Source organism: Tympanuchus pallidicinctus, unplaced genomic scaffold, assembly GCF_026119805.1.
Source record: "Tympanuchus pallidicinctus isolate F22 unplaced genomic scaffold, pur_lepc_1.0 scaffold28, whole genome shotgun sequence".
Taxonomy (NCBI): Eukaryota; Metazoa; Chordata; class Aves; order Galliformes; family Phasianidae; genus Tympanuchus; species Tympanuchus pallidicinctus.
This window is the reverse complement of record NW_026294745.1, coordinates 6,235,879-6,262,911: the sequence shown is the minus strand read 5'-3', so window position 1 is coordinate 6,262,911 and position 27,033 is coordinate 6,235,879. Positions and strand designations below refer to the sequence as shown.

The 27,033-nt window shown below is 43.8% G+C and overlaps 2 protein-coding genes across 17 annotated transcripts in view; one reads left to right on the top strand and one right to left on the bottom strand.

The window, feature by feature from the left end:
* RANBP1 (RAN binding protein 1) overlaps positions 1–27,033 on the top strand; it is a 251,354-nt gene that overhangs the window by 27,888 nt on the left and 196,433 nt on the right. The gene's annotated exons all lie outside the window — the stretch shown is intronic.
* ARVCF (ARVCF delta catenin family member) overlaps positions 1–27,033 on the bottom strand; it is a 215,063-nt gene that overhangs the window by 43,302 nt on the left and 144,728 nt on the right. For all 16 annotated transcript variants that reach the window (XM_052690950.1, XM_052690955.1, XM_052690947.1 and 13 more), the window contains 4 exons: positions 21,442–21,941; positions 13,925–14,108; positions 3,417–3,534; positions 1,928–2,099 (listed from right to left, as the gene is read on the bottom strand). In XM_052690950.1, coding sequence (XP_052546910.1) covers positions 1,928–2,099; positions 3,417–3,534; positions 13,925–14,108; positions 21,442–21,941 — 974 coding nt within the window. The remainder of the gene's footprint in view (positions 1–1,927; positions 2,100–3,416; positions 3,535–13,924; positions 14,109–21,441; positions 21,942–27,033) is intronic.

The window sequence follows — 27,033 nt, the reverse complement described above, 5'->3', positions numbered from 1 at the left end:
AACAAAACAAGAACAAACCCACCAAAACAAACAAACAAACAAAAAGAATCGGATATTCCACTCTCTTTCTTTTGTTCCTGCTGAGAAAAATCTTTCCCTGCAGGTCTTCCTTCCCCCGCCCCTCCTCGCTCCATGGAAAGGGCTCAGAGCTCCGCGGGGACGGGAGGCTGCCAGCCCCTCACAGATGGGTTTGAAATGCTATGATCGATGATCATGAGCTGAATTAGAGCAAATATGGAAACGCTGCAAGATTAAGTGAGCAAAAGAGGGAGGGAATTGAAGCGACCTATTTTCCAGCCCTCGGCCGACACAATTAAGACAGTTTCAGCCTAGGTATTCACATCAATTTAACAGTGGGAAAAGGGATTTTCTATTTCTGACTTTGAAGGCACATTTACACACATGACCAAGCCCAAGCTGTCCCTGAGCGCCAGCACCGCTTGCTGCAGTCTGTGGGCTCGTCCTTGTGCCACGTGGTTTTGAGAGCAATTAATCCAAAAGGACCCGGTCAGGCTGTGTGGCTGACGGACAGGAGCTGCCCAGGCGCACCAGCGCAGAACCGGGCGCGCAGGCAGCAGGCAGACACACGGCACAGGACGGCCAGCCGAGAGCGCTCTGCTTTCACAGCCATCGCAGGATGACGACAGCTCCTCCTCCACAACGCACACTGGGACACGTCAAAACCTTCCCACCCACTGCTGCTCTCCAGCGGCCAAACAACACGGGAGACAAGAGGCAGGAAAGAGGCTCGAGTCAACGTGCACTCCAGGTTTCTGAAGGATGTCACAGTGAAGTTTGAGTCATTCACGACGACAACGGGCAGGCTGGGCAGGTTATACTGTCTTTTGTTTCCCCCCAGGCATTAGAAGGTTCCCAGCAATTAATTTTTTGTTTTGTTTGTGTTTTTTTTTTGAGCACAGACTCAACTCTGGTGACAGACTGCTCTAGGAACGTGCCTTCACTCTGTGGTGACTTTAACACATATGGAAACACAAAACGTTTTAATAACATGTACAGGTCACATCAAAGGAAGCCCCCTGTACAGAACACAGTCCCTCAAGTTCAAACAATTTCACTTATTCCCTTCAGCACCAAAACCTTCTTCAGATCCTGGCCATGAACAGTAAGCCAGGATGCGAGCGTGCACCAATGTGGAGAATGGAGGCCAGACAGGAACATGAGTTCATTACCTCTGAATTCAGCCTACAATAGTCATTTCTCAGAACACCAAAGAAAACACAAGTTTCTTTTGTACCCAAATGCATTGCGCTGTCTCTTTCTAAGAGGAAGATGGAAGCAGGGTTACTGAGACTGTTAATGTTTGCTTGAAAAGAAAATCATTTGCAACTTTCATGCCCCAGAGGAAAGAACAGGTCTGAAAGTGACTGACAATTAAAAGCGACAAGATCGTGTCTGCAACTTAAATTACTGAGTGACAGAAATGGGAGGTTCTATCTCCTGGTTGCAGGTGAGAGGACAGCCTTTCAGTTTGTTTTCATGTGGGAGACTGAAGGCATGGAACACAGACAGGACTCCCATGCATGGAGATGGACACGTGCTGGCCTGGCTTCCAGAGACAGCAGCACATGCTCTGCAGCCAAGCAAGAGTAAGCGTAGATCTGACAGATGCAAGAACACAGCCAAGAAAAGGATAGGAGAGCACAGCCACCATTATCCAGCAGCAGCATATTACAACAGCATGCATCACTCCTATTTAAAGCCAAACAGAAGCGCAGCAGTTGTGGACAAAGATCCCAAACACTGAGCAGTAACACAGCAAGGGAGATGACTGCGTGCCACAGCACTACAACACGTACCTCTGCAAACTGCATCACTCTAGCATTACGAAACGGCTTGCAAGAGCAGAACTGAACAGCACAATTTACCCCAAGTACACTTCCAGTTTTCGGTTCTCTGTGAGACATACCTTTAGCTTTCTTTCCACCAAAACAACCAGCATCATCTTTCTTCTTTTTCTGAGAGCCTCCTGTGCCCGCAGTCTGACCAGCATCAAGTTCTTGATATTTATCAGCTCCAGGGACCTCCTTGTGGACGTGATAGGAAAGGTTCCGCATGATGCACACACAGTTCTCCACGGACTGCAACAAAAAAATTTACATTAGAAATAAGTATTGTATCCTTCTATCTGCAAACTGTTGTATTACACCACAGTGGAAAGTTTGGAGAAGTTAAAAAACTGAAAAAAAAAAAAGGCCAGCCACCCCAGGAAAAGAATGGAAGAATGGTATATGAAGCAAATTTAGTAAAAAAAAAAAAAAACAACAAAAAACAAACAAACCAAAACTAATTTAGCATTTTTATCTGCTCAAAACCATTTTTTTCTTCAAAAGTTAACACTTCATAAATAGTACCCATTCAACACGAAAATTCTCTAATCAAGAAAACCATCTGATCATGCATAAAGAATACAAAGTCACCAGAAGATCAAACACACAGCAGAAAACCATCATTTAAGATTCTTATTTTAATCGTCTCTCACTCTTCCAACCTCTACAATCCCTAAGAGACTCTATCTATTAAGTCTCATCTGAGTCAAAATGAAGGCTGTGTGAGGATTCAATGAGAACACACATTGCTCTGTAGTAACAGCTGATTCTTAACATACAACACGGTCAGTTTTGACACGAGCAACGCTCTGTAGGTCGCAATGGAAGCCACCAGGTGGTTACAAAATCCACTTCCAAAATACCTGATTAAGTGACAGGGCTTTAGAATTCCTTTGTGCACACTATCACATGGTAGGAAAAAAAGAAATGATAAAATAAAGAATGAAGTTTTTGGTGTTAAAAAGCAACACTATGCTCCTTCATAAAGGGTTAAACTGAAGATATTCCTCATGCTTTTAAACATTCTTTTAAGCACTACAGGATGAAGTGATGATAAAAGCAGATGAATCAACATTTGTACCTACAAAAGAAAAAAAGCCACAAAAAGCACTGCAGGTCTAAAGACATATCTTAACATCTTGGCACTACATCATTTTAAGCTGGCATTGAAAAAACTCTTTAAAATGAGAACTAATCCCCTTGCTGATGTTGTGCAAAGCACAATACAACAGGACTCAGCTCAGATTTGAAGAGACTGCACTTGGAAAGTTGATTAAGTAATGAAGAACAGCATTAATACCATCAGGATAAGAAAGTACTGCTCTCCTCACCTATTACAGCCACTTGCCTTTGCTCACCTCAACAGCCACACAAGGTAATGCAGCAGCAATGCTGATCCTGTCAGTACTATCATGGGTATCATGACAGAGATGAGAGGAAGGCAATTACTGTGTTTCAAGAAGCAAGCACAATCCCATTCTAAAACTAGCAAAACAGAAGTCAGATCAAGTGTAACACTTGAGACTAAAGTAACAGAAACACCATTCACATTTTAATACTCAAGCTCACCTTATTGTCTGTATCTTTCTTGCCAACTGCAGACTGTAGGGCATGAAGGAGGGCATCCACCAAGCCATCACACTCTCTTAGTCTTCTGCGTGCTTCTGCTCCATCTGAACTTACATTCCTAACAAAGAGATTTAAAAGAAATTTTAGCCCTTTGGCCTTCAACCACAAGCCTGAAGGTGTGTCAATTTACACTGCAATCATTAACAATCATTAGCTCGGATCAACAATTTGGGGGTTAGCCTCTTTGTTAACTTGAAGGAAATTGAACTAAATTCTCCTGGTTTGTAAGTTCTTGATTCTCCCAGCACAAAGTGGAAAAACGTTTAAAGAAGTGAAAGCTATTTTCTATTTACAGTACCCGATGCATGACTGCTGCACAGGCAAACTTATTACAGTTTACATACGTAACTTATTACGGTTTACATATGTTGTACATAAATGCATTCCACCTAACAGAATCAACTTCACAATTTCTTTCAAGGTTGGTTCATCCACCAGTGAAGAAAACTTCAGGTCACACGATCTGAAATTACTCCTTTCATGCATTACAGCAGACACCATTTGTACAAGTTTTCTGCAGGCTGGCGCTGATTTTCAGCACAAGCACAAAACAAGTGTTACTGCCACAAAATGCTAATCCTCAGCATAGCAGGTCTCAGCATGAAGTGGTCTGCAAAGCTACTTGCTCTGAAGCTGAAGACAGCTCAGGAGCAGAGTACTCTTGGCCACAGAAACTGAAAAATACTTTTTGATTTCATGAAAAAGAATTGAAAACAGGCATACAAAAAATTAGAATATATTTAACTTTGCAGGGTCACTCCAAAAGTAATGCCTCCTATTCAATTCCATGGAAATTAGCACAGATAGTGCAGATAACACAACTTAATAGAGAAAATGCTCAGCTACAACACACAGTCACCACCCCCAGCTGTCACCACCCTCACTGAGCTCACAGCCACTTCTGGGTATCCATCACCATTCAGCAAGCATTGATGAATGTCAGTAGGTGCAGTTCTTTCCACAAGGAGCACCCAGTGACACACCTGTGCTCCACACACACTCCCATGTCAGATGCCATTCTGTCAGAGTGCCGCCCTGCTGCCATCTGTCACACAGCAACCAAACACAGCGGGATGTTGGTGGGAAGCTTCAACCTCTGCTGCCATGCCATCAGCAGCCGCCTCTGATGTCATGGCCAGCATAACGAAACAGGAGGCATTACTTTTGGAGCAGCAGTCGTATGATCAATCTATCATGACCCAATTTTCGGGAGGGAACGAAGTGACAATACAATTCTCAAGTGCACCCATCAACAAGCCTACATGTAAGTTTTCTCCCACCTGAAACACTCTCATTTCAACAGCACAGTTAACACTTCAGCTTTCAGGGTCTTTGAATTCCACAGACTCACATAAGGTCACCTTTTGAAAGCTCAGAATACAGCCATTAACTTCTGCTACCAGGACAGCACGGCCAATTTTTCTTTCTCACTGACTGCAGGGACTGCCAACCTCAAAGTAATTAACAGCTCCGTCATAGTCTGTACTCTCAGCACCCAGACAGGCTGCCATGCTAATTGCATGACTGCAGAAAAAACATTTTCTCAGAGACCTCTCAAAGCCCAAAGACACTCAACGTGAGCTAGCTGCTGTTACAGTGCATACACTTGTAATTAAAAAGACATAAGAAACTACAGATAAACGAGTCCTTTCCTCAGCATCCAGCACAGTCTCACCTCCAGCAATAGCTGACACAGGGCACAGTAGCAGCTATTCAAGTAGGATTCCATAGGATATTTAGAAGAGAGAACATGTGCTGTTTCTTCATCTCCAGCTGTACTCCTTAGTATCAAAAGCCTAAATGTGCATTGTTATACACTGCCTTTATCAAATTGAAAGTAGAATTCAAATTCTCAGTGATATCTTTCTGGTACCACACTAATAAACGACAGATGCTCCACCTATAAGCACATTTATCAGAAGCAGAACGTTACTTACTGCACTTGAGAGTAACAGAAATGCACTAAAAATGGTCCATCCAGAGCTCTGCATTACATTTCCTATTCCCTCATTAATTCTTAGAAATAGCAAGCTAAAATACATGAGGAATGCCTGCAGATGTTGCAAAATAAATAACTCAGATCTTTCAGAAAATATTCCTGAATGCCTTTCTTGCCCTCGTGGCTCATTCATGAAACTTTCTATGGTTCATTTGTGCCACTGCACTTGTAAATAACAATTTGTTTTACTGCTGTGGATATCAACAGCATTACAGGGTCTTGTACATCGCTTGTCTTATTTCTTCATCAGTTACAGGATTAATATTAAAGCGGGTATCTATAAAAGAAAATCATCTTTTAAGGGGCATCAGTAAGTGCAGCTTGTTGATCTCTCTTGCTCTATCTTCACCTATAGAAAAACTTACTGAAAATTAATACCTTTTAAAAAAAAACCAACCAACAAACAGTTCCACCTTTATCAAACATAAATAAGCGTAAAAATTCTGCAAGGTCAAATCAACAGTTAATTAATATTCTGTACAAACTGCACAGGCATCAAACTTTACACTAGTAATGTCATAACTCACATTACAAAACATATTCCTATGAGTATCTCATGCAGAACCATCTGCTCTGCAAGTGCCTGACACTCTCTTTGCTAGACCTCCTTGGGATTTACCTAACAACAGAATCTCTTTCCCTGTCTGTCACTGTAACCCAGACACACTGGAGAGCTCAGCTCGCATCCTTCACCTCCACTGCAGTCGGGGCAACAGAGGCTCCAGGGAGGCTGAGCCCACAGAGAACAGCTCTGCCTCCACAGCATGCACTGCTGCTGCTCCGAGTGTGCACAGCGAGAGCTCCCAGGGGAGCAGCTGCACTTCAGACACACACAGGTATGCCCGTAAGTGCCAAGGAAAGGTGGGCTCTGATAAGCTGTCACCTGGCAGTCCCTGGAGAAGAGCTGCTGGTGTTGGATCCACGATGCAGAACAACATCCAAAAGCCAGCGGTGCTGGGCTGAGCACGAGCTGTGCAGGAAAGGCCTGAGAGCGCCGGCATGCTGACTGCATGGCTCCTGCCACAGCCAGAGCTGGAGGGCAGAACCCTGCATGCAGCATCCCTCGCAGTACAGAGGAAGCACCCAGATAAAGGACTCAGAACAGACTGTCTGACGGTCTCTTTTGGCCCTTGAAAGGAAGCCACTCATAGTTCTGGGGGGAACATTCACCTCTGGTGAGTTCACCCAGAGAAGCCCGCTTTCCCCAAGACCTGCTTTTGAATACATTCCACAAGTCCACCAAAGGAGAAAGCCATTTTAAAAACAAGAACAGCCTCTTTCTCCCATCACACTGCAAAGGGTGACAGAAAGCTTCCCAGTGTGTTTGCCATAAATACAATGGACTCAAAAGAGCAATTCTAGGAACACGACATGAAATTACTGCCTGCGTTACTCTAAGGGCGCAGGATGGAAAGCAACTGCAGGACAGAACACCTCAGCCAGAGATTTGAAAACCTTTACACGACAATTCCTCCTCAAATTCTTGCAGCCTGGCCTGTAGGCAGGACTGGGGAGAGAGGATGTGCAAGGATGATTAAATATATGCTTTCCCTGGGAAAACAAAACAGAAGACTCCTAAGTAAATGTTAAATGAAAGCAAATATCTTCCAGCAGAGAAACACATCAGACTAGTCAGTATTAAAGAGTACAGAAAATGGTGGGAAACGTGTGAGAAATCTGTTCGCACTTCAGGTAAGGTTACCATTAACACCAAATAGTCTTCTTAATGATACACAAGTCCAAATGTAGCAGTTACATCTGCAGAACAGAGCTGGTGTTCACCTCCAGGATAGGTGAACCACTGCTACTATCAGTGCCATGCACCAAAATCATCCTCACAAGAAAAGATAACCAAATACAAGGCGCTTCATTTGCAGGATTTTGGTGCGAATCATGAAGCTCTGTCCCGCTCTGCTCTCTAAAAGCCCAAAAGCTAGCTCTGAGTTTCTGTTTTCCAAAAGCAAAACACGACAAAGAGAAACCTCAACATACAAACACAGGAGAGACGTTTTTTCTCTGAGCATTTAAAGCCATATTCCTGACGGCAGTGCTGAGGCTGGCTGTCCCGCTGCGCTGCAGACGGCGCTGAAAGCCAAAGGTTACAGCACGACTAATGCTTACCATCACACTGCAGATCAGCAGGACTAAAAGCACTTCGTTTAGAAACCCAGCTGGGGACAAAGACAACAGGTTGAGGGCCACAGGGACTTTTGTCTTTTACATAAATCGAAAGCTAAAATTTAGAAATTTAGAATTCAGAAAGCTACTAGAAGCACAGAGACGCAGACAATCTGCAGCTGGGTTGGCGATAAGCACTTCAACAGCCTCTCTGCACACACTACAGGGCCTCAGCCCAAATTAATCTTACTTTTTACAACTGTAAACAATCTTTTAATAGTGATTTTTCTACTGCTAAGCCAAGAAGTAACGCTGGCTCCACTGCCCACCTCAGCACTGTTGCAGGAGGTGAAGACATCCACAATCACAGCCCCAGGGTGCAAACCAGCAGGTTAAGGAGCAGCACTGCCCCAGGGCTGAGCTGGCACAGCACACACCTTGCTAAGGCCCCAGTACCAACCTCACTTCAGCTGGCTCAGCCGGGCACGACATCTCTACTTCAGCTGGTAAAAGAACATAAGGTTTTCACACGTCTCATTTAAATATTTTACTTGTCATGTCCTCCTACTCTGGCAGCCCAAACCCTTGCTTTAAGAACACCTTTCCACACTCACGCTTTGCTTCACTAGTAAGAATTTTTTATTTGGATGTCAGCCAGAAGAGATCGATTAGTAACAGCTGCAGCAAACATACACTACAGCCAGTGCATTTCGAGTTACTGGGTGTCCCAAAGGGAGAATAGAGCCGTTTAAAACCATTCCATCATTTCATGCAGAAATACAATAAATTCCATACTTCAGTTCACATGAAATACCAAAAAGTTTAATTGGTATTAAGTTCATTGTGCTGAAAATAAGAGAGAAAAAGCAAGAAGCTGCCTGTGACATAAAGATAGCTTAATCCAGGCCTCACTGCTGACCAATACAACACAATGGAGCTTGGCAGCAGACAGCTGAATCAGACATCAAGCAAAGCACACAGTAAAGAAAGAGGAGGACAAAGTCCAAACAAAATGAGCGGAAGAAAAAGATGGGGGGGTCTGACAGTGATGCTGGTAGGAGCAGCTGTGCATCAGATCTGGGCAGGTGATCTCACTGGATATTTATACTCTATTTAAATACCTACTCACCAGCCAGACCCAAGTCAGTGCAGCAGCTCTCCCTGCCTTGCATTTAAACCCCTTCCAACTACTTGAATAAAGAGACTAGCTTTGTTCAACTGCCCACATGTCTATAAAAGCCACACTTGAAAACTGACTTCACAAGCAAGAGCTGTTGTCCAAGTGAACATCTGTGTGGATCAACAGGTCTAAGGCATGCTGTCATGACCCAGAATCACATCAGAGTTGTTTCTAAGATGCTCTCGCAATAAGCAAGGGCTCAGGCACCAGCAACACAGATGAACAAGATACAGATGTTAGCCTATCTTCTGTTATTTGTGGCTTTCTACATCCAAGCTATCATGTAATGGCATTTTAGTTAAAAGCTGCTGACTGCTTACCTCCAGCACGACCTCCTTGGAGGGCCTTCACTCGCTCTCCTGTAATGCAAAACCGCACAGAAATGCACTACAGGAGAATTCCACAATACTCAGCAGCTACTTAGGCTTCAAATTATTCCAGACTGCTTGGAAGAAAGGTTCCTCTTGCTTTATCATACTGCTTACTGCAACGTTTAAAGACTCTCAAAAATACAAAAATGAGATAGTATGTATCTAATGAAGGATCACAGCTTGCATGCCTTCCAAAGCAAACTGTGGCCTCTGCACTGACTGCAGCAAGCTTTGTTCCCATCTCTTCATCCCACCACAGCCAACAGACATTCCTGTAGGTTTCCTCCATTGGCAGCCTAGGGGAAAGGGACCTACATTCATTCCTAAGGAATGACAGAAGGCAATAAGCAAGTGCACAACCCTGAATTTATACTTCAGATTTTATTGTAAAGCATTAAGGTTGCATGTAAGTAGGTTACGTCTCTGCTGCTAAAATCTATGCATAATTTATTTATATTACAAGCTAAACATCAGGAACTGTCAGGAGGAACCCTAACAGCTCTTTACTAGCACGAATTAAACGCTCTGCTCAGCATATAAGCCCCAGGACAGCCATATGCTGTGATCCTGCACAGTATCAGTAAGCTAATTAAGAAACCGCCTTTGCTTGCTCCTCTGTACCGAGAGGTGTGGGTCTGGAATTTGAGTTGTTTTTTTCCAGTCTGTGTTGGGCAGATAAGCTTCTCCTCTTCTGTGTTGAAAAATGAAGATCCATGGACAAATTTTTGTTCTTTTTTTTTTTTTTAATCTCTTCAGGAACTATTCTTTTGCTGAAATCCCAGTTCTACAGTGCCTACAGTGTTCTGAACACTAACAGCCCCGTGAGCTCCAGCAGGCGTCCAGAGGCAGCACCCACGTGTGACAGACACCAGCACAACAGGCACGGGAGGCAGGCAGAGACATGGCAGCATCTGTTCCATCCCTCTGGTGGGGAGGCTGTGCCAGGTCCCAAGAAGGCCTCCAGGTACCAGGGAAAGGTGGCCCGGCACGAGGCATCCCCCAGCTCACTGCTGCTCAGAACCAGGCTGTGCTTCGGGCCAAGATCTGCACTAGGCTGCCTTCCACTGCTGACCCTGGAGGGCCAAGGCAGCCCCAGAAGAGCTGCATGCACGCAGGGCACAGCTGTTGCAGCTGCCACCACATCTGCATCACGCCAGCGGGATTTACACAGACAGTGCTTGGAGGTGGTTCACTTGGAAAGCCCTAATTCCCAAGCACTCCTCCTCACAGAAAAGCCATTAACCATTAAGAAAGGAGGCCATAAGGTCTGGCACTGACATATCCTTTTTGCCCCAGGACCATGCAGAGGCCTGGGGAGGCAACTCTGGACCCAGCAACGCCTGCCTTGGCACAACCCAGCTGGATCACATTGGGCCCTGACTGATGGCACTGGGATGAGTTCAGGGAGAGCAGAATGCAGTGCTGGGGGATTCTTGTTCCCCACCCAACAAAGACAAGTTTGAGTAAAGAATTAAACGGATCACAATTACAAAGCAGCTTGCATCAAATGCATGCTTCACCTCTTGGGCGTCTATTAGTAAACATCAAACAACATGGAAGCACAGAAATCCAAACCCAGTTTCTGTTCACAATTCCTGAGAATTTAAAAAAATAAAATAAAATAAAATATATATATATATATACATATATATATATACACAAGATGCACACACACATACATCAAACATTCCATCCTCTTCAGAAAAGCCTCAAAGCTTTATTCCTCAAAGCTCATACAGAACACTACATTCAATACATTAATGATTTGCCATCAAGCACCTGTGGCCCTATTTCCCCTGAAGTAAAATTAATGTAACGAGAAACCACACACTCACACATCATTTCCCACACTGGAGAGATGATTTTTATTTTTGGCTCCCAATCTACTGATTCCTTATTTCATGTCAGCAAACACTGTTTCACACTTGCCACAATTCTCAGCTTTTGTTTTCACAGAACAGCATTTTCATTCATGCCTACTGGAGGTTTTCAATCCGTTACAATCTCTAGGACCAACCACCTGACAAGATTCCAGCAACTGCTATTTACCAGCCTCACGGGCTGAAGTGCAAATCTCAAGTGAAGGGAAAAGTGAAGATGACTGATCCACTCATCAAGTGCTTTGGAGTCTGAATGTCACCCAAATCATAAAGAAGCAGTGATACTAAGCAGACCACAAAAATGTTTCTAATCTTGCTGAAGTTATGTCAGAACAGCAATTAACTCCATGTTTCTCAAGTCTCCGTTGCTCCCCTAACCACCAGGTCACCCCCCTCCTCCCTGCAGCTGGTGTTGAGCAAGCTGCTGTGTGCAGCTTCAACCTGAAGAATGCACGTTGGAGTGGAAGTCAGGTGGGTGCAGTCTGTGTTTGCACACGCACAGCCAGGTCTCAGAGCCTCAAGGCTACTTGTGAATGTGAATTTCTGCTTACTTGGAGAACTGACAAGAAATGCTGCAACCACAGATGGTAGCCTGGAAAAAAAGAATATTTTGCATCTGTTTACTATGCAAATTAATTCATTTAGCATTTGTTGACAGCAGGTCAGTTTGGAGCAGGAAACAGGCTAGAAAGCTGGCAATATAGGAATTAAGTTCTACTCCATCCTCCTACAATTGAAAAAACATCTAAGAAAATTAATTAGGCAGAAGAAGCAATTAAGCCCAAAATGAATCTAACTTTTCAACCAGTAAAATCTTCACTGCTTCCAGAAAACTAAGAATCACAGTGGACACGTACACAGAAAACAGAACAGGTTAGGTGACTGCAGCTCTGCTCCCAGCCCACTGGCCTGCACAGCTGCCCTGCAGCACAACACAGAGCTCTGGCACTGCGGGATGGCAGTGAGCACACTGCTGAGCTCCACCACAATTTGACTTGTTCCCTCCTCCTAAAGCACCTCCATGTCTTGGACACAGCTGGAGAAAGGAGTGCAAAATTATCTTGGAAGTGGCTCTGCAAAAGCTATGTAATACCACCTATAATGCAATAAGAAATAGGTCAAGTGAAAGGCAGCTCATCTCTCTCCTTCTTCTGCATCTTTGCCTGCTGTCCCAGACTCATTTAATCTTACTTTCTCTTACAGTGAGGAAATAAGAAAACAATTCTCCCAACCAGGTAAGGGGCTGGTCTCCCTGCAGCATAGCAAATAAACCACCCTTTACAGATTACCTTTCCCCACTAACCTGCCATCAAGTCCCCACTTAAACTGAGCAGCTACTTTCAGGTATGAAAACCACCCTGCCTCACATCTGAGCAAAGCTTCAAACCTTCCACCAGGAAGTGCTTAATCACACATGGCTACAGCAGAAACTACAGATGCAGCACATCCTGCCCCTCAACAACAGAAGTAGTCTCCAATTTCTGACCGTCTTCACGTATTTGAAGAGACTTTTTAAAAACAGGACCACTCAAAGTATCAGGAGAGGAATTCTCTAACTAACCTGTCTCAGTAATGCTGTGCTTTGCGTCCCTCTCCATTAGCCTTAGGAAAAGGAAACAGCTAAAGTGGTGTATGCTTCTTCTGTGTTCTGTAAAACATGCACCTTACTTGAAAAAAGTTCTTGTGGAATTCAGACTTTCAAGTGGATCAGAACACTGCACATACTAACACAGATTTACGATGTGCATCAGGTTAGTTTACTAACGATCAATCTGCTGTCTACACTTCTTGGAGAATCTTATATTCACTCAAATAATCCTTTTATTCCCCATCACCACTAATTTGCTTTTGTGGAACACCATCAGAAAATGAGGCACTGGTAAGGAAAGGCCTTGTCTTGTCTGGAATCGACCTAAAGGACCGCAGTCTCTAGCAGGATGGCAAATAATTTCAGTAATGGGCCCTTGCAGAACACATTCATTACTTTCTTCATTTGTGAAGTTGCTCAGGGGAACAGTTACTGCAATTTGGAGAACACAAACCCAAGAAATAGAAATGAACCAAGTTCTGAAGATGCATTAATCAGTAGAAATCTAACAGAAGAATACTTCAGAGCAACAGAAGGAACAATGAAAAATCTTTATTAGCTTCATTCAAACTACCTGACTTCAGCATGAAGCTGAAAAAATGCAACAGGACATCTCCACTATTTTATCTCTGAGAAAAGCAAAGTGCAAGAGTCGGTATTTAGGGAACATTGATTCCTCAGGCTTTTCCAACTGCATTAGGACTCCTCCAGACCCCAACAACCAGCATGTACTGTAAGAGGTATAAGGTGCCCTCAGAAATTCAAATACCATTTCTAACCAGAAAAAGTCCTTTCCAGGAAATATCTGAAGTATTAGAAATGTTCAGTAGTACAAGAAGAGAAAGGGAGCTGTCTGAAAGCACACTTAAAATAAATAACACCACCATCAGGGGAAACAAAGAACACGCTCAAAATGTGTACAAATACCAGACATTCCTACATTAGGTAAATGAATGTATGATTCTCAGTACTTATGGTACAGGTTGCACTAGAACATACTTATGCTGCACTCAGCTTGGTGGTTGACCTTGTGCCTTGGTCACTCCCCATTGCATTAAACACCTCACTACAGAGAGCCTCTCAAATGTGGCTCAATCACCTGCTCTTAACACAGACATCACTGGGCAGACTTCCACTGGTAAGGTCCATGTGACAAAGTACCTCCAGCTCTGTTATTGTGGCCACCAAAAGGAGATTTCTTTGCAAAAACTGAACATGTATGGTATTTTATTCCAAGTAAAACTAATATAAAAAAGATCCTATGTGCAGGATATGGTGAACAACAGATTAATACATCAGAGTTCTACCTTACCGTAAGCAACCAGAAGTGTTCTTGAAGACAGTTGTCCACTCAGCATCGCGAGGCTTCGAGTCCTCGTTGGGCTCACTCTCCCAGCCAGAATGGGGTATAATCACCTCGTTGGTGAGCGTCTGCAGGCCATGGTTGATGATGACCATCTTCAGGGGCTCATAGGAAGACAAATTCCATAGAGTGCCTTCAGGAGGAAAAGTGATTTTTAAACAAATAACAAGGCAATAACAATGACTTTTAATTTCTAGATTACATAGAACCACTAAGTTAGAGAATTAGATTCTCTAAGTATAGAGAATCACTAGAAAGCTATATGATAAAACTAGTAAGACATTCAGTAAAACCCCTCGATGAGAGGTCAGAGGAAGCACACAGCCGAGTGAACGCTCCACAGCTGCTGCAATGGAAGAATTTCCGCAGTGTGGAAGCACTTACCAAGATACAGATATTGTTCAATTTATTAAGTCTCACGACAGAGTACATAAACACAATGTGCTACTGGAGATTGATGGGGCACTCCTGATATACGCAAATTTTGATATTGTTAAGTCTGGCTATACCTCAAAAAGCAAAAATTGATCCAGTGAAGCAGACAGGTCTTAAAAGCAAGTCTTAAAAACATGGCTGAATTTATGGAGGGTCATTGATCTTACACTTATTCTCTGCACAAGACAGTATTTCACTCAAGACTCCTCTCTATTATTTACTTCCACATCTTGCTGTCAGAGGCAATATCTGCGTTCCAATCACCACGTGCCATAGGCATACAATTCCCTGAAGAAGCTGCTACTCAGAACTGCCCTGCTGCCTTCCCATTCCTGCCTCACTTAGGAGCTCAAGTAGAAAGATGTCAAGCATGAAAATGACACAACAGCCTTACACCTGTAAAAACATCCCATTTTAGATACAGGATGCAAATTTCCAGCAGACCTGCATTGCTGTGCAGACAGTTCAGGCTTATGAAGGACTGGAAAAGATCTGCTTTAGAGAGAACTCTCAGCACAGTGCAGCCCAGTGGTGCTGAGCAACAAGCAGTAGCAATACTTGGAGGCAGCCAGGTCTCACTGTTGACCTCCAAGCAGAACTGTGAAGACCAGCAAAAATTCAAATAAACTGAATGGAAAAGCATTCCCCAGAGGTGATGGGATGCCTTTTCTAAGTGAATTTGAGCATCTTACTGTATGAGCTGTAGATATTTGCCTCTAAGTGTGTATCTGAAACAAAACACAAAAGAAAAACAAAGGTACAACCTGCTGCTTCCCCCCCTTTCAATCCAGCTATAAACCTACTGGGAAAAAGATTTTGAACCCATCACTTGTCAACTTGTAAGAAATCCACGGCCTCACCAAAGCCCCCTGTGAGCACACAGCAGGTCGTGGAACGCAGCCCAGCAACGCGCACAGCCAGCACCGCCAGCACAGGCAGGAGGAGCTGCCGCCCGTGGGAGCAATCCTTCACAGCCACGGCAAGACGTGTCCAACACCAAACGTCCTTCTCTCAGACCAGAGCATTATCCGTATAGGGTCATGACAAGCACCGTGTGGAAAAGGAATTTTATCTCCATCCGAGTAGCAAGTGGCACTTCTATGATAAGCTCAGGGGCCGGCGATTAGCAGAGTCTCTGAAGTCTCACACTGTGTTGTCTCCAGTTCAAAGTGCTCTGTACAAAATCCAGGCATCCGTTCAGACCGAGGAGATGAGAGAACAGGATGAGCACAGTGTGTCTTCGCTTTGCATCTTTTTAGAAGATGATACAAAACACTGCTTTTTTGAACTACTTATTTTTTACTTCATTTTTCACAGATACACCAATAGGTCCTTAAATGCATTGCTGGCTCAGAACTTCTCAAAGTCAAACACAAAATGAGAACACCCAGCAGTGGACGAGATGGATACACCCCAGAAAGCTAAACAGGATAAAGTAGGGCTCCTCCACTGGGTTGTGGGTGAAGCATTTGGTATTTGCAGTGCTCAAAAAACAGCAGCAAAAGAAGATGGCAACAATTGAGGAACCGGCACAGTGCTCAGGGACACCACGTTTCTTCTCTTTTGAAAAGGTGAAGCTTTAAAAACTGACAGCCCTTTGTATTTAAGAGCTCCAACCTTAAACACACAAATTTTTCTTGCATCTGAAATGAGATTCTGCCCTTTCCTCTTTCTTGAAGAAGTGACAAAAATTTGTTGTCTGTATCATGAGACTACAAAGGCAAATTTCAGTGCTTAAGAACCACCAGGCAGATTTAAAAAGACAAAAATACCTACAAAACTTCTACAAGCTCCAATTACAGAGACTATTTGGAAGTTTTCAGTGCTCAAAAAATCTTTGGCTCATTTTCACACTTATAGATTTGTGTTTAAATTTCGGTAACCCCAACCCAAATCTATACAATAAAGTTGTCATCTCCATATTCCACCTCTTCTACATCCTCATTCTCCAGTCGTTAGTCCAAGAGATTAAATCCAGCTGGGTTCCAGCAGTATTCTCACTGCACTGTAGAACTGCCACATCACAACTGTGCCAACCTACAGCCAACACAGGTGAATCCCACTAACTGACACCATCCAGGCCAACAGAGCCCCACGAGCCTATGAAAGCATCTCCTACACTCACCCGGAATTCTTACTAAAAGTTTGAATACAATTTGCGCAATAAAACTGTCAGAAGCAGATGTCAATCTCCTTTTTTTGACCGTCAATCTCCTTGTCCTCAAACGCCTACTGGAGCTGAAGCTGTGCCTTTCCTCTGAGGAAACAAACCTCGGCTGGCACGTGTGCCTTTTTCTCACCTATCAAATGTTTCACAGAAAATACCAACAAACTAAGAAGAATGACAAAACATGGTCTTATGAAACATACATTGCAGAAACCTCTTCAAATTATTCAGAAATGTCAAAACACATTTTTGTGGTTGCATGGGGAGAAAACCAAAGGAATTTGCCTGTTGAACAGCATTTAGTGAAGGAAAATGTACAGCATGTGACAGAAAGATAGCTCTAGAAAAACAAGAATGACGAGGGAGCCCTGGGGGTCCATAGCCAGGGAAAAAGGGCAGATTTGAGGCTGACTATGGGGAAAACATCCCACAGAAGGGGTACAGCTTTTGTGATTCACAGTTATGAAATAAGAGATGTAAATCCCAGCATCCTTTCAGGGAACAAATCACATAGTAAAGACACAGCCAGGGACAGCCACGAAAACTTAAACAGCAAATCTTATCAGGCTGTAGATTTTAACAGTGAGAAAATCAGAATGAAAAGAAACAACTGCAAATTTGACATGCACCTTGTGAGAATCCTTCCCTGCCTCTGTTGGCATAACATAGCAATGAGCTAACAAGCTAGAAACACTGCTTTTAAAACTTTTTTAATCAATTCAACCAAATAGCGCTCGAGAGAAATGAAGTCAACGCAGCAGCGTGAAGGAAGGGAAGTTATCTGTGTTTTCCACATGCTTTCACAGGGATCTGCTTTTTTTTGGACCAGAGACTGGAAGTATTTTAGGGCTCAATAATGAACTACTGCGTTTCAGAAGACAATCACAATCATGATCAACTCTTCATTATGTTCTTAAGCACTATTTGCAGAGTACTTACGTATTTCTAACTGCAGTCATTACCTCCACTTTTGCAGCATGTTAGGCAGGGACAACAGCTACACGTCTTTACTGTGAAAACACTGATTGTCATAAAAATATCTCAAAAGTTCTACAAGCTATAAACATAGCTACACAACGTATGCCATATTAGATGTGATTAGGGCCATAGGCAATTTCCTAGATCTCTGCCTCCTGGGAGCTAACTGTGCAAAGGTTTCTGAAGAAGTCATGCTGGAGTACCAACGATGCTACTGCCTTCCAAAATCCAAGGCAAATCTTAGACTGCTGTGCTTGCTTATTTACAAAAATCCACCGTCACCACGAAATTAGCTCAAATGAAGAGTAAAACCACCTTCTTATGGTCTGTACCGAATGAAGTGGGTCGTTCTTCTGACAGCCTTCTAACAGAAAATGGGATCTTCACATTCAGGACAGCACAGTACTTCAAAGAGAAATCAGTGCCATATCAGCTAACTGGATCTTAACATGTGAGGATGGCCAGCAGGTGTGAACACTGTGTGAGCTGATCCACCTGAAAGATTCTATTACAGTACTAGATCAAAATATACCCTTCACACAGCATTTCGAAGGTCAACCGTTTGTCAATTAAAACCAGTCCAGCAATACACAGCATCAGAAAATACATGTTCTGCACCACTCAGAATCTGCTCAATTCCATTAAACAACAGAATTACTTTCAACTTTCTCACAAAGAGCAAAATTATTCATTAATGCTACCAACCTCTGATCACTTTTCGAAGAACGTAATAGAATTTTGGTCTTGCATATCTGATAGGAACATTTGCTCTGTGGAAAAAAACCCTTATCACTCAAGATAAAAAAATGCTTACAGCTTTCCCAATCAGAACAGATTTCTTTCCTTATCAGCTTAATCCTCATTTCCCCTTCAGTTATCATGAAAACGATCCACTGAGAATTCAGCAGCACAGTGCCAAGACAAGAGAGGGATGGCAAGGGGTGGTTCTGCAGAACATTGCTCACCACGACACGACTCGTGACTTACTTATGGATATGAAAACAAGCTTTCCTCAGTGCAGTAGATGGAGCCAAGTTAGAAAAGTGAGATCTATGCTATTTTATGATTGCATCTTGAATTTTGTGAGTACTTTTAAACGCTCCACGTATTTGTGTGACCTGGATGGACATCATGTTTCAATGCCATTTGCAGATAAATCAGGAACAGTTGGTAAGACAGCTGTGACATTAACCTAGAGGTTTCAACTCCACTTAAAAGTGTATTATCTGAAAGAGAAAAATGCTACCAACTTGCTCAATCTGACAGTAGTGCCATAGCAGTGAACTCAATCTGCTTCCAAACTCGCACATCGATATATTTAACTTAGGCTCTCCAAAAAGCAGATTCTAGGCAACAGTCAAGCAAAAGCACTTCTGACACACCAAGTCTCATGCACTCAGCAGGAACACACACCCGATTCCCTCCTCGTGCTGCCCTGCAACTGCCTCTGCCCCTCCATTGCACTGCTCTGGCTCTCTGCCCGTTAGCCGGTGAGCAGCCCCAGCTGGCTGCACCACTCACAGTGCTCTGCACAGCTGCAGCCACTGCATCAGATCACCATGTTAATGAGAGGCCCTGGAATCGCAGAGAAGCCCGGGACTCACAAAGCAGAGTGACACAATTCAACCAGAAATCATCCTCAGTTGCAGAGCATGAGCCCTGCAGTAACCTGCCACGCACCGCCGGTCCTGCGGGCAGGCAGTGCCCTGCAGCTGCAGAATCAAAAGACCGCATGGAAGTGCTCTGCATTTGGGCACCTGAATTATTTAAATCTTCAAAGTACTGAAATCTCTTTGGAAAGCAGGATTATTTCAGTCATCCACATCTGGGATAACCTGCTGGTGATGACGATTCAGCTTTCGGAAAGCAGTCAGAGCTGGGTTTAAAGGAACAGTAAAATGCAGGAAGTCAGCGTGCCCATGCAAGCCTTGGACATGCTGCCTTTTGGAGCTCATTTCTGGGTGGACGGTTCCACACCTTCAGCTGGGGTTCAAATGCTGGCTGCAAAGCACTCCAGCATCAGTTACAGAAGCATTGCTGGAATACTCTTCTCTTCTGTACGGATGCTTGAATGTCTCACACCGGATCTGGTGATGTCATTTTAGAAGTGGACTGAAGCCACTCCTGGTTAGGAGGAGATTAAATGCATATCATCTGTTGCTGGACATCTGCTTAGGTTAAGGCCTTCAATATTCCTGGTGCTTCTCAGGGAAGGGAAATAAAGAGCTTTAAATAGCAAAAAAAGGAGTGGAACAAAAATACTATATTTAATTAGCAGGAGGTGCTGTCAAATAAAATTTATTTGAATTGCAAATCTAATAAATCAACTGGAAATGGAGGCAGTCGCCATTTAGAATAAAAAGGAAAAACAACCAGTTTGTTTCTGCCATCTCAAAAGTGACTGATTACCGCTTAGCACTATAATGATGTTCCTTCAGAGTAAATTACAGACTGGTTTCTCCTTTCTCAAATCTAAAGAAATAAATGTATTCCTTCCCAGCACTCCAGAAATGAGTTTTTGGTAAACTAGAACAGCAGATAAACAGAAACTGTTTGTTTTTTTTTTTTAATTTAAATAAAGTCATCATACTAAATGAGCGCAACAAGTGTTATGTAAATACTACCTGCTGAGCTTCCACATTAGGAGACAAAGCACACAGAGCAATCAAAGCGATGCCCGCTACTGAAAGCTCTCCTCTACCAGCTGCACAGAAAAGGACTGGGAAAAAAAACCCACCCACATTGTCTTTAGACCTGGTTTTCTAAGTATGTTATAAATGGTGGGAGAAGAACAGTTGGAACACCCAAAGTCACGGCTCATCTCAGAGAATTACGATGACCAGTAAAAATCTGGACAGCTGCCATATTTTTGAGGCCATTATAGAATTACGATGTTTACTTCAAATGGCTTAATCCACATTTGCTATAGGGGCTGCTTGGACAGCCCTACACAGATAAGGTAGCTGAACAGTTTCAGTCCCAGATCCATTTTTTGTGGCAAAATATTTTTTTCTGGCACTGAAATTCACTGCAGCTCCCCAGGTTTTCCCTCCTGCTTCTGATAAAGAAAGAGAAATCCATCTCAATCCTCATGAGTTATGGGAGGATGAAGAACAATGTATTTCTCCATAGCTTAAGAGCTGACATACTTTTCCACCTTCTTCCACTTAAATGGCTGAACTTTGAAACTTGGCATATACTTTATTACTCCTTTTGGACTGTGTCCAAGACTAAGTTCAAATAAAATAGGCTGAATAATGGAGTTCTAAGTGATTGAAAAATCCCTGGAAAGCATGCAAGAACTCAGTATCCTAAAGATATCATTCTCCCTTTCCCAATTGTAATGAACAACCCACACGTCCACTAGTGCATCTCCTCATTCTCAGCCACAGGCATGCAGTGATTTATACGTAGCCTCAGATCAACACCAGGGCAGGACACGCTGCTGAGAAGACCAACCTATCAGTACAGAGTAGATAGGACATGGCAGCAGGATTGTTTAGTAGAGATTAACTTGGGAAGTTTTAGATTAGCATATCTTACCTCGTGATTATAACATATTGAGGGCAAGGGCAGTACAAATTATCTGTCAAAGGTATTGCTATAGCTCATAGCAATAGCTCACAGCATCATCTGAAGCTTCAGATGCCCAACCACAAGCTACGTCCAAGCAGCACCCTCAGTACTCAGGAAAACCAGTGTGCTACATATACAGATGATCGTGCATTCCGCCTAAAGGAGGCATAAGCCTCAGACATAGTACAGCTAAACAAACAGCTGCAGCCAGTGATCTAAATGCAACCTCCTCCTCTCCACAAATCCTTGTTCTTGAAACTGGAAAGACTCCTCTAAAGAGTAATTTATTAAAGAAACTACAGACACTGACCTGTAATTAGCTCTCTGACTTCCATGTCATTTGTTTTTCGCAAGAGTCTGATCAAAGCAGGGATCCCGTCACAGTTCTTTATAGCCACCTTGTTTTCGTTATCCTTGCCATAGGAGATGTTCCTGAGGGCCCCGCAGGCTTTGCGATGGACCTCTGGCTTTGGATGATCGAGCAGACCCACCAGGATGGGGATCCCCTTCAGGTGCCTCACGTCCTTCTTGATTTTATCATTCTCGTAGCACAAGTGCTGCAAGTAGGCAGCGGCGTTAGACTTGACCGGGTCGATAGGGTGGCTGAGCATGGCAATGACTTCAGGGAGGTCAGGGTCCCTCCACCTGGGGTCCTTGCGAATGCTGTCAATAGAGGGGGAGCGCTTCCCCAGGCGGTCGATGCTGGCCATGCTTCCTCGCTCTGGCTGCGCCAGCGGTGCTGCGTAGCTGCCATGGAGGTATGGGATCCTCTCTTCCACCATCTCTGTCTCAATGGGGTCATCGTAGCCCCTGTAAGAAGCAACAATTTATATAATTTAAACATTCTGTGCCTCCAAATCAATGTGGAGATTTCAGCTGTGATAAACCCTTTAATACCACAAACATCATCCCGGACAACATATTTACATTTTCAAATGATTTATTTCTAATAACTTGAAAATTAATCATAGCTGAGCACTCAGGAGCGATGGGACTACAGCACGTTGTCTGTTTGGCTAGCAGTGAGACAATGACAGGAGCTGCACATCAAACAGATTGCTTTCACTTTGGTCACTTAGCAAAGCAATTATGTTAGCTCTGGATTACATTTAGTAGGAAACACTGAGCTTCCTTAATGCATCACTGCAGCAACAAAGCAAAACACTGATTGAAAGAGTTCCAGGCTGGGCAGAAAGAGACCACAGCTCTCAGGAAGTAAGAGAAGATCTTGCACTTCCATTAAGACTCAGCGCTCACACAAATACAATGTGTGTGAGCTGCACCCACTGTGAGCTGACACCCGGGAGATGGAGCAGAGGAAGCCTGCAGCTCACTTACAGCGACTGCCTGGTCCTGAGCAAAGTTTGCTTGTTCCTCACTGTTAGGTGTGAACGAGGGCAGCACAATCACCAGTGCTGGCAGTGAGGGGCAGCCACATCCTGTGCCCCAGGCTTGGCCTTGAAGCTCAGCCCTGCCTGAGGTGGAACACTGAGGGACCTATGGATCTGCGCCAAACTTCCCATTTGCTCAGTTGTTTTTTACCTCAAACCCAGAAAATTCTTATTTTCATCCTGCCGTCCCATTGCTCTCATTGCACGTTAAGGTAAATTGACTTCTCACATGCTAGGTTTATGTCTTCTTTTGCTGCTCAGTAAAGCTAACAGATGGGAAGAATTAAAAAAAATATATTAAGGTTACTATTTAGAAAAGCCCTACAGAATTGAGAACAGCTCATCCTTTCCAACACGTCTCAAACATAAGTGCAGCACACGTACTCCCAGCTGCAAGCAGTTATTTGCCTTCCTCCCGACCAGCAGCAGCTCGGGCCTCCCTCCTTCTGCCCCTCCTGGACAGATGTCAGCTCCTACTTCAGCACTGCAGGTACGTAGTTTGAACTGCTACAAAATGATCTGTACAGACTTTTAAGCACTGGCTGATGTTACTGAAGTTGTGGATGTCATGCACAAGGAAATATAGAGCACTAGAACTCAAACAAAACGGAGCTCACTGTTCCCCTAATGGGACTGCTAATTAAAGCAGACTCCGAGGAGAAGTGCAATTGGAGGCGGAGACTGAACTTAGCATTGGACAATTAATGCTTTTGATGTTAAAAGCACCTCTAGTGACTTCAAGTTACGTTAGCTGCTGTTCTAAGCACTGAGCTGAATGATGGGATAAAATGGGCCAGCATCCAGAACTCAGAATGCATCTGGAGAAGTCCTTGTATTGATGCAGCTATTTGTGTATGCATAATTCATTACCTGCTCTGCAGTGATTTACCATGTCTGGACAGAGCAGAACAAAGCTGCTTTCGTCATTCCAAGAAGAAAGTAACAACTTGAAAATATTTACTTTTGTGCATGTACACAGAGCAGAAGTAATAACAAAGCCCCTAAGCTATATTTTGTTTATACACGAGCAAGTTTGGGACAACCAGCATTAAAACTATAACAAAAGCAAACACTTCTCATGCTCAGCCTCATATTAAATTCTTAATGATTGTGTGAAAGTATAAGATTAATAATTGCCCTGTGCACAGCTGCTGCTTGATGGGTACCTGCAGCTCTGCACTTCTCAGTCCTTGGAGCTGCCTAAACAGTAACCTTGTGCTACCTCAATTACATCTGCGTAATTAACGGTCTCTCTCCTACAAACCCACGCAATACACAAAGATAATTATCATCTTGGGATGCAGTTTTCTTCCATTACTGCCTTTGAACCCTTACAAACAGAACTGAGCAGCTGATCCTAACTCCGTTACGCCGTTCTCCCCTGTGCCATACAAAGCTCTCCGGTTCCATTACATTTGCTGAAGTAAAACTTCACAATTAGGACTTCAAATGCTGCCAGGACCAGAGAGAGCATCACGTAACTCCTGTAGCTGCAATAACAAGGTTTTCATCCAGTTCCACTCCTCACATACACAGCTCTTCTCCTGCCCATCTCAGCCTGATTCTGCAGGGCCATGTCTCCAGTAAGAACTGGCACACAGGTCTTTTCAGCTCACCAAGACAGTTACATTCAAACAGGACAAACAGCATCTCTCAAGCATTTTTAGAGAAAGGACGCACATAGGAAACACTATGGCTAAAACATTCCTGCACAGTCAGGTTCCACATTCCTCCGTATGAAAACTGTGTTAAGAGCTCACCAACCACTGGTGAAAGCATAAGCTGCAAACCCAACGGCTTTATGAGGCAGCAAAGTGAACAGCTGGATACTTGGCCCTTCAAACACAGAATGAGTATCTAGAAACTCCAAGGTTCCAGCATGAACTAAAGGGCTATACAGGAAAGCTTGGTGGAAGTAAGTACCACACAATTCACATGACTAAATACAGCAATCAAATAGAATAAAACACCACCACCCAGTCCACACTGAAATTAAGGACAAAAAAATCCTGAAGCATTTTGCAAGAGAAGGTCTAAACATCAACTGTCGCTCAGTAGCCTCAAAGACTACATGAAGACTGCCTGCCAACAAGAAAGCAACTGGCACAGCAGTGGCATGCAGAAGGAACACAAAGCCCTGGGCTGACCTGGCACTAAGGGATCCCTGCTCCTGGTGCTGGTGAGATGCTCTGGCCCACGTTAAGCCTCATCTCCTCTCCCTTAACAGGGGAGCTGAGGCCAGAGAAATGCACACCAGGCAAGGGGCAAGAAGCTGCAAGTATTATCAGGAGTTAAACAACATTATCAGGAGTTTCTGAAAGCAAACAAGTAAAATCAGAAACACGTTTACAGCCAAGCAGTGAAGAAATCATCTGAGCCAGACTGAGAAGATCAACTGAGGTTTTCCCCCTGCACTCCAGCTGAGCGCTCTCAGAAAGGCAAGCTGCTTGGCACAGGAGGAGCAGCGATGAGATCTTCACCAGGAGCAGCCCACTGTGTGCCAGGGCTGCCCGTGAGCATCTTGCCTTCCATCTCCTGCAGCACAACAGCTGAGATTCTGGGATGCTGTCGGTCTCACTAATCACCTGTCTCAGGGAATTGATCAAATCGTGTCCTAGCACAGATAAAATCCGGGAAAGCACTTGCGGATTTATCATCTTTCTTGTGGCTTCAGCACAGGCACGTTTGAGTAAACAGGTGAAGGATTTCCACATTTAATCCCCGTCAATTTATACAACAGCTACGCTCATCACAGCTTGCAGCTAGTGTCTGCTAGGATACAAGACCAGAAAAGCTTGGGATTTCAGGAGGGAGCCGTGTGTAATGGAGAAGAGATGCAAAGACTTTGCAGAAGGGGGTCCTACTTTTACCAGCCTCTGCTCCCTAATGGAAGGATGTGCAAGGGGATTCAAAAGCTGGACTGAATTCCCTGTTCAGGCAAGTCTGAGTTAGCTGCCCTGTGTTTAAACCACTTCAAATCGCCTCACCTCAAACCACCTAACAGCTACTAATGGATGAGCTGAGCCAGACTGCCGACTGCCACAAAAAACTCAGCCATACATCTGTCTTCTGCTGTCTGCATCCGTATCAACTAACCCATATCAAGTAAACTCTACAGAGCAGCCTGAGAAAACAACCATCAATGCTTTCCAAACCGATTGCCTTTTGGCCTCGCTCCATTCTGCCCAGCACATCTGTACACTTCTGCCCTGAACACTCCCCAGCATCCCACGGCTACGCTGTGGCATGACGTTTACATTTGGCTGCCAAACCAAAGAGGCTGATTTCCAGGGACAGACCTTTCCCCAGCCTAAAGGATGCCAGCCTACGTGCTGCTGGGGGGCCATACTCCATGCAAGAGGAGTTAGGCCAGAAATACTGACTGAAAGTCTGCAAACATAAGACAAACTGAAGTAGAACGTGAATAACAAACGTGTGATAGCAATACTCCTGTGCTGTCTCTGCATAACAAAAAGTAATCCTACAGTACCTTCACCTAAAACCCAGCCCACTTCCCAGTGACAGCTGCTTGGATCATGAAATAACCAGCAACATGCACCATCAGTCCCTTAAATCAGGCTCCTGCCATAGAAAATTGAGCAGCAGAAAGCTTTTTTGCTGTTAATTCCATTAAAATTAAAAATTCACATCCTGTCTGGTCTGGAATACACAGTAGCAATAGCTGCTCCTGAGTTTTCAGGGAAAAATAAATCCCCTGGATGCTTGTACATGCACAAACCATAGAGATGTGCCATGGAAACAAATCATTGCAAAAGCGAAAGACTTGGTGTTGAGAGACGATGATTTAAAAAAAAGGATTAGTTATGACTGGCCATTTTCTCCTGCTCGTTTGTGTCAAATTCAAAGTAATGATCAAAAATACACAAATACTACTTGGGATGTCTTTTGGAAATGAAAAATATCCAGTATTTCCTGCTTCTCCTTTAAAAAGGGCTATATACAAAAAGCCTGGCAACACCATAAGACTATATATATATTTAGAAACTATCATAAAAATAAGCATTATTTAATGAAGACAACCTGCTCAGCGAAGAAAAAGGGAGGTAAAGAAAAAAAAGGGACTATGTAAAAGCCATCACGAATAAATCTGAGTACTGTTAGATCAATATAATACACCCAAATGCCTTTTCTGCACCATAATTTGTTGTCCTCTTTCAGAATAAAATGCCTGTTACAGCAGAGACTCAGCGCAAAAGAAAACAAGAAGGAAACCCATCCACGTGCACGGAAGAGCAAACAGATGCAGTGTCTGCACTTGTCTGGTCTGCAGATGCTGTGGAGACGACGATTCTTCCCAATTAAAAACAAAACACAAGTGGCTCAAACGGAGGCCGGGGGTGAGATGAGCACAACAGACACAGAGGGACGAGGAGGAAGGAAGGACGTTTGCGCCGCAGGTCAGCGAGGGCGCTGTGTGATGCAGCTGAGTGATGGAGATGCCCGCGCTGCGAGGCAGAGCCTGCTGGCAGCAGTACCAGGCCTGCCCCACA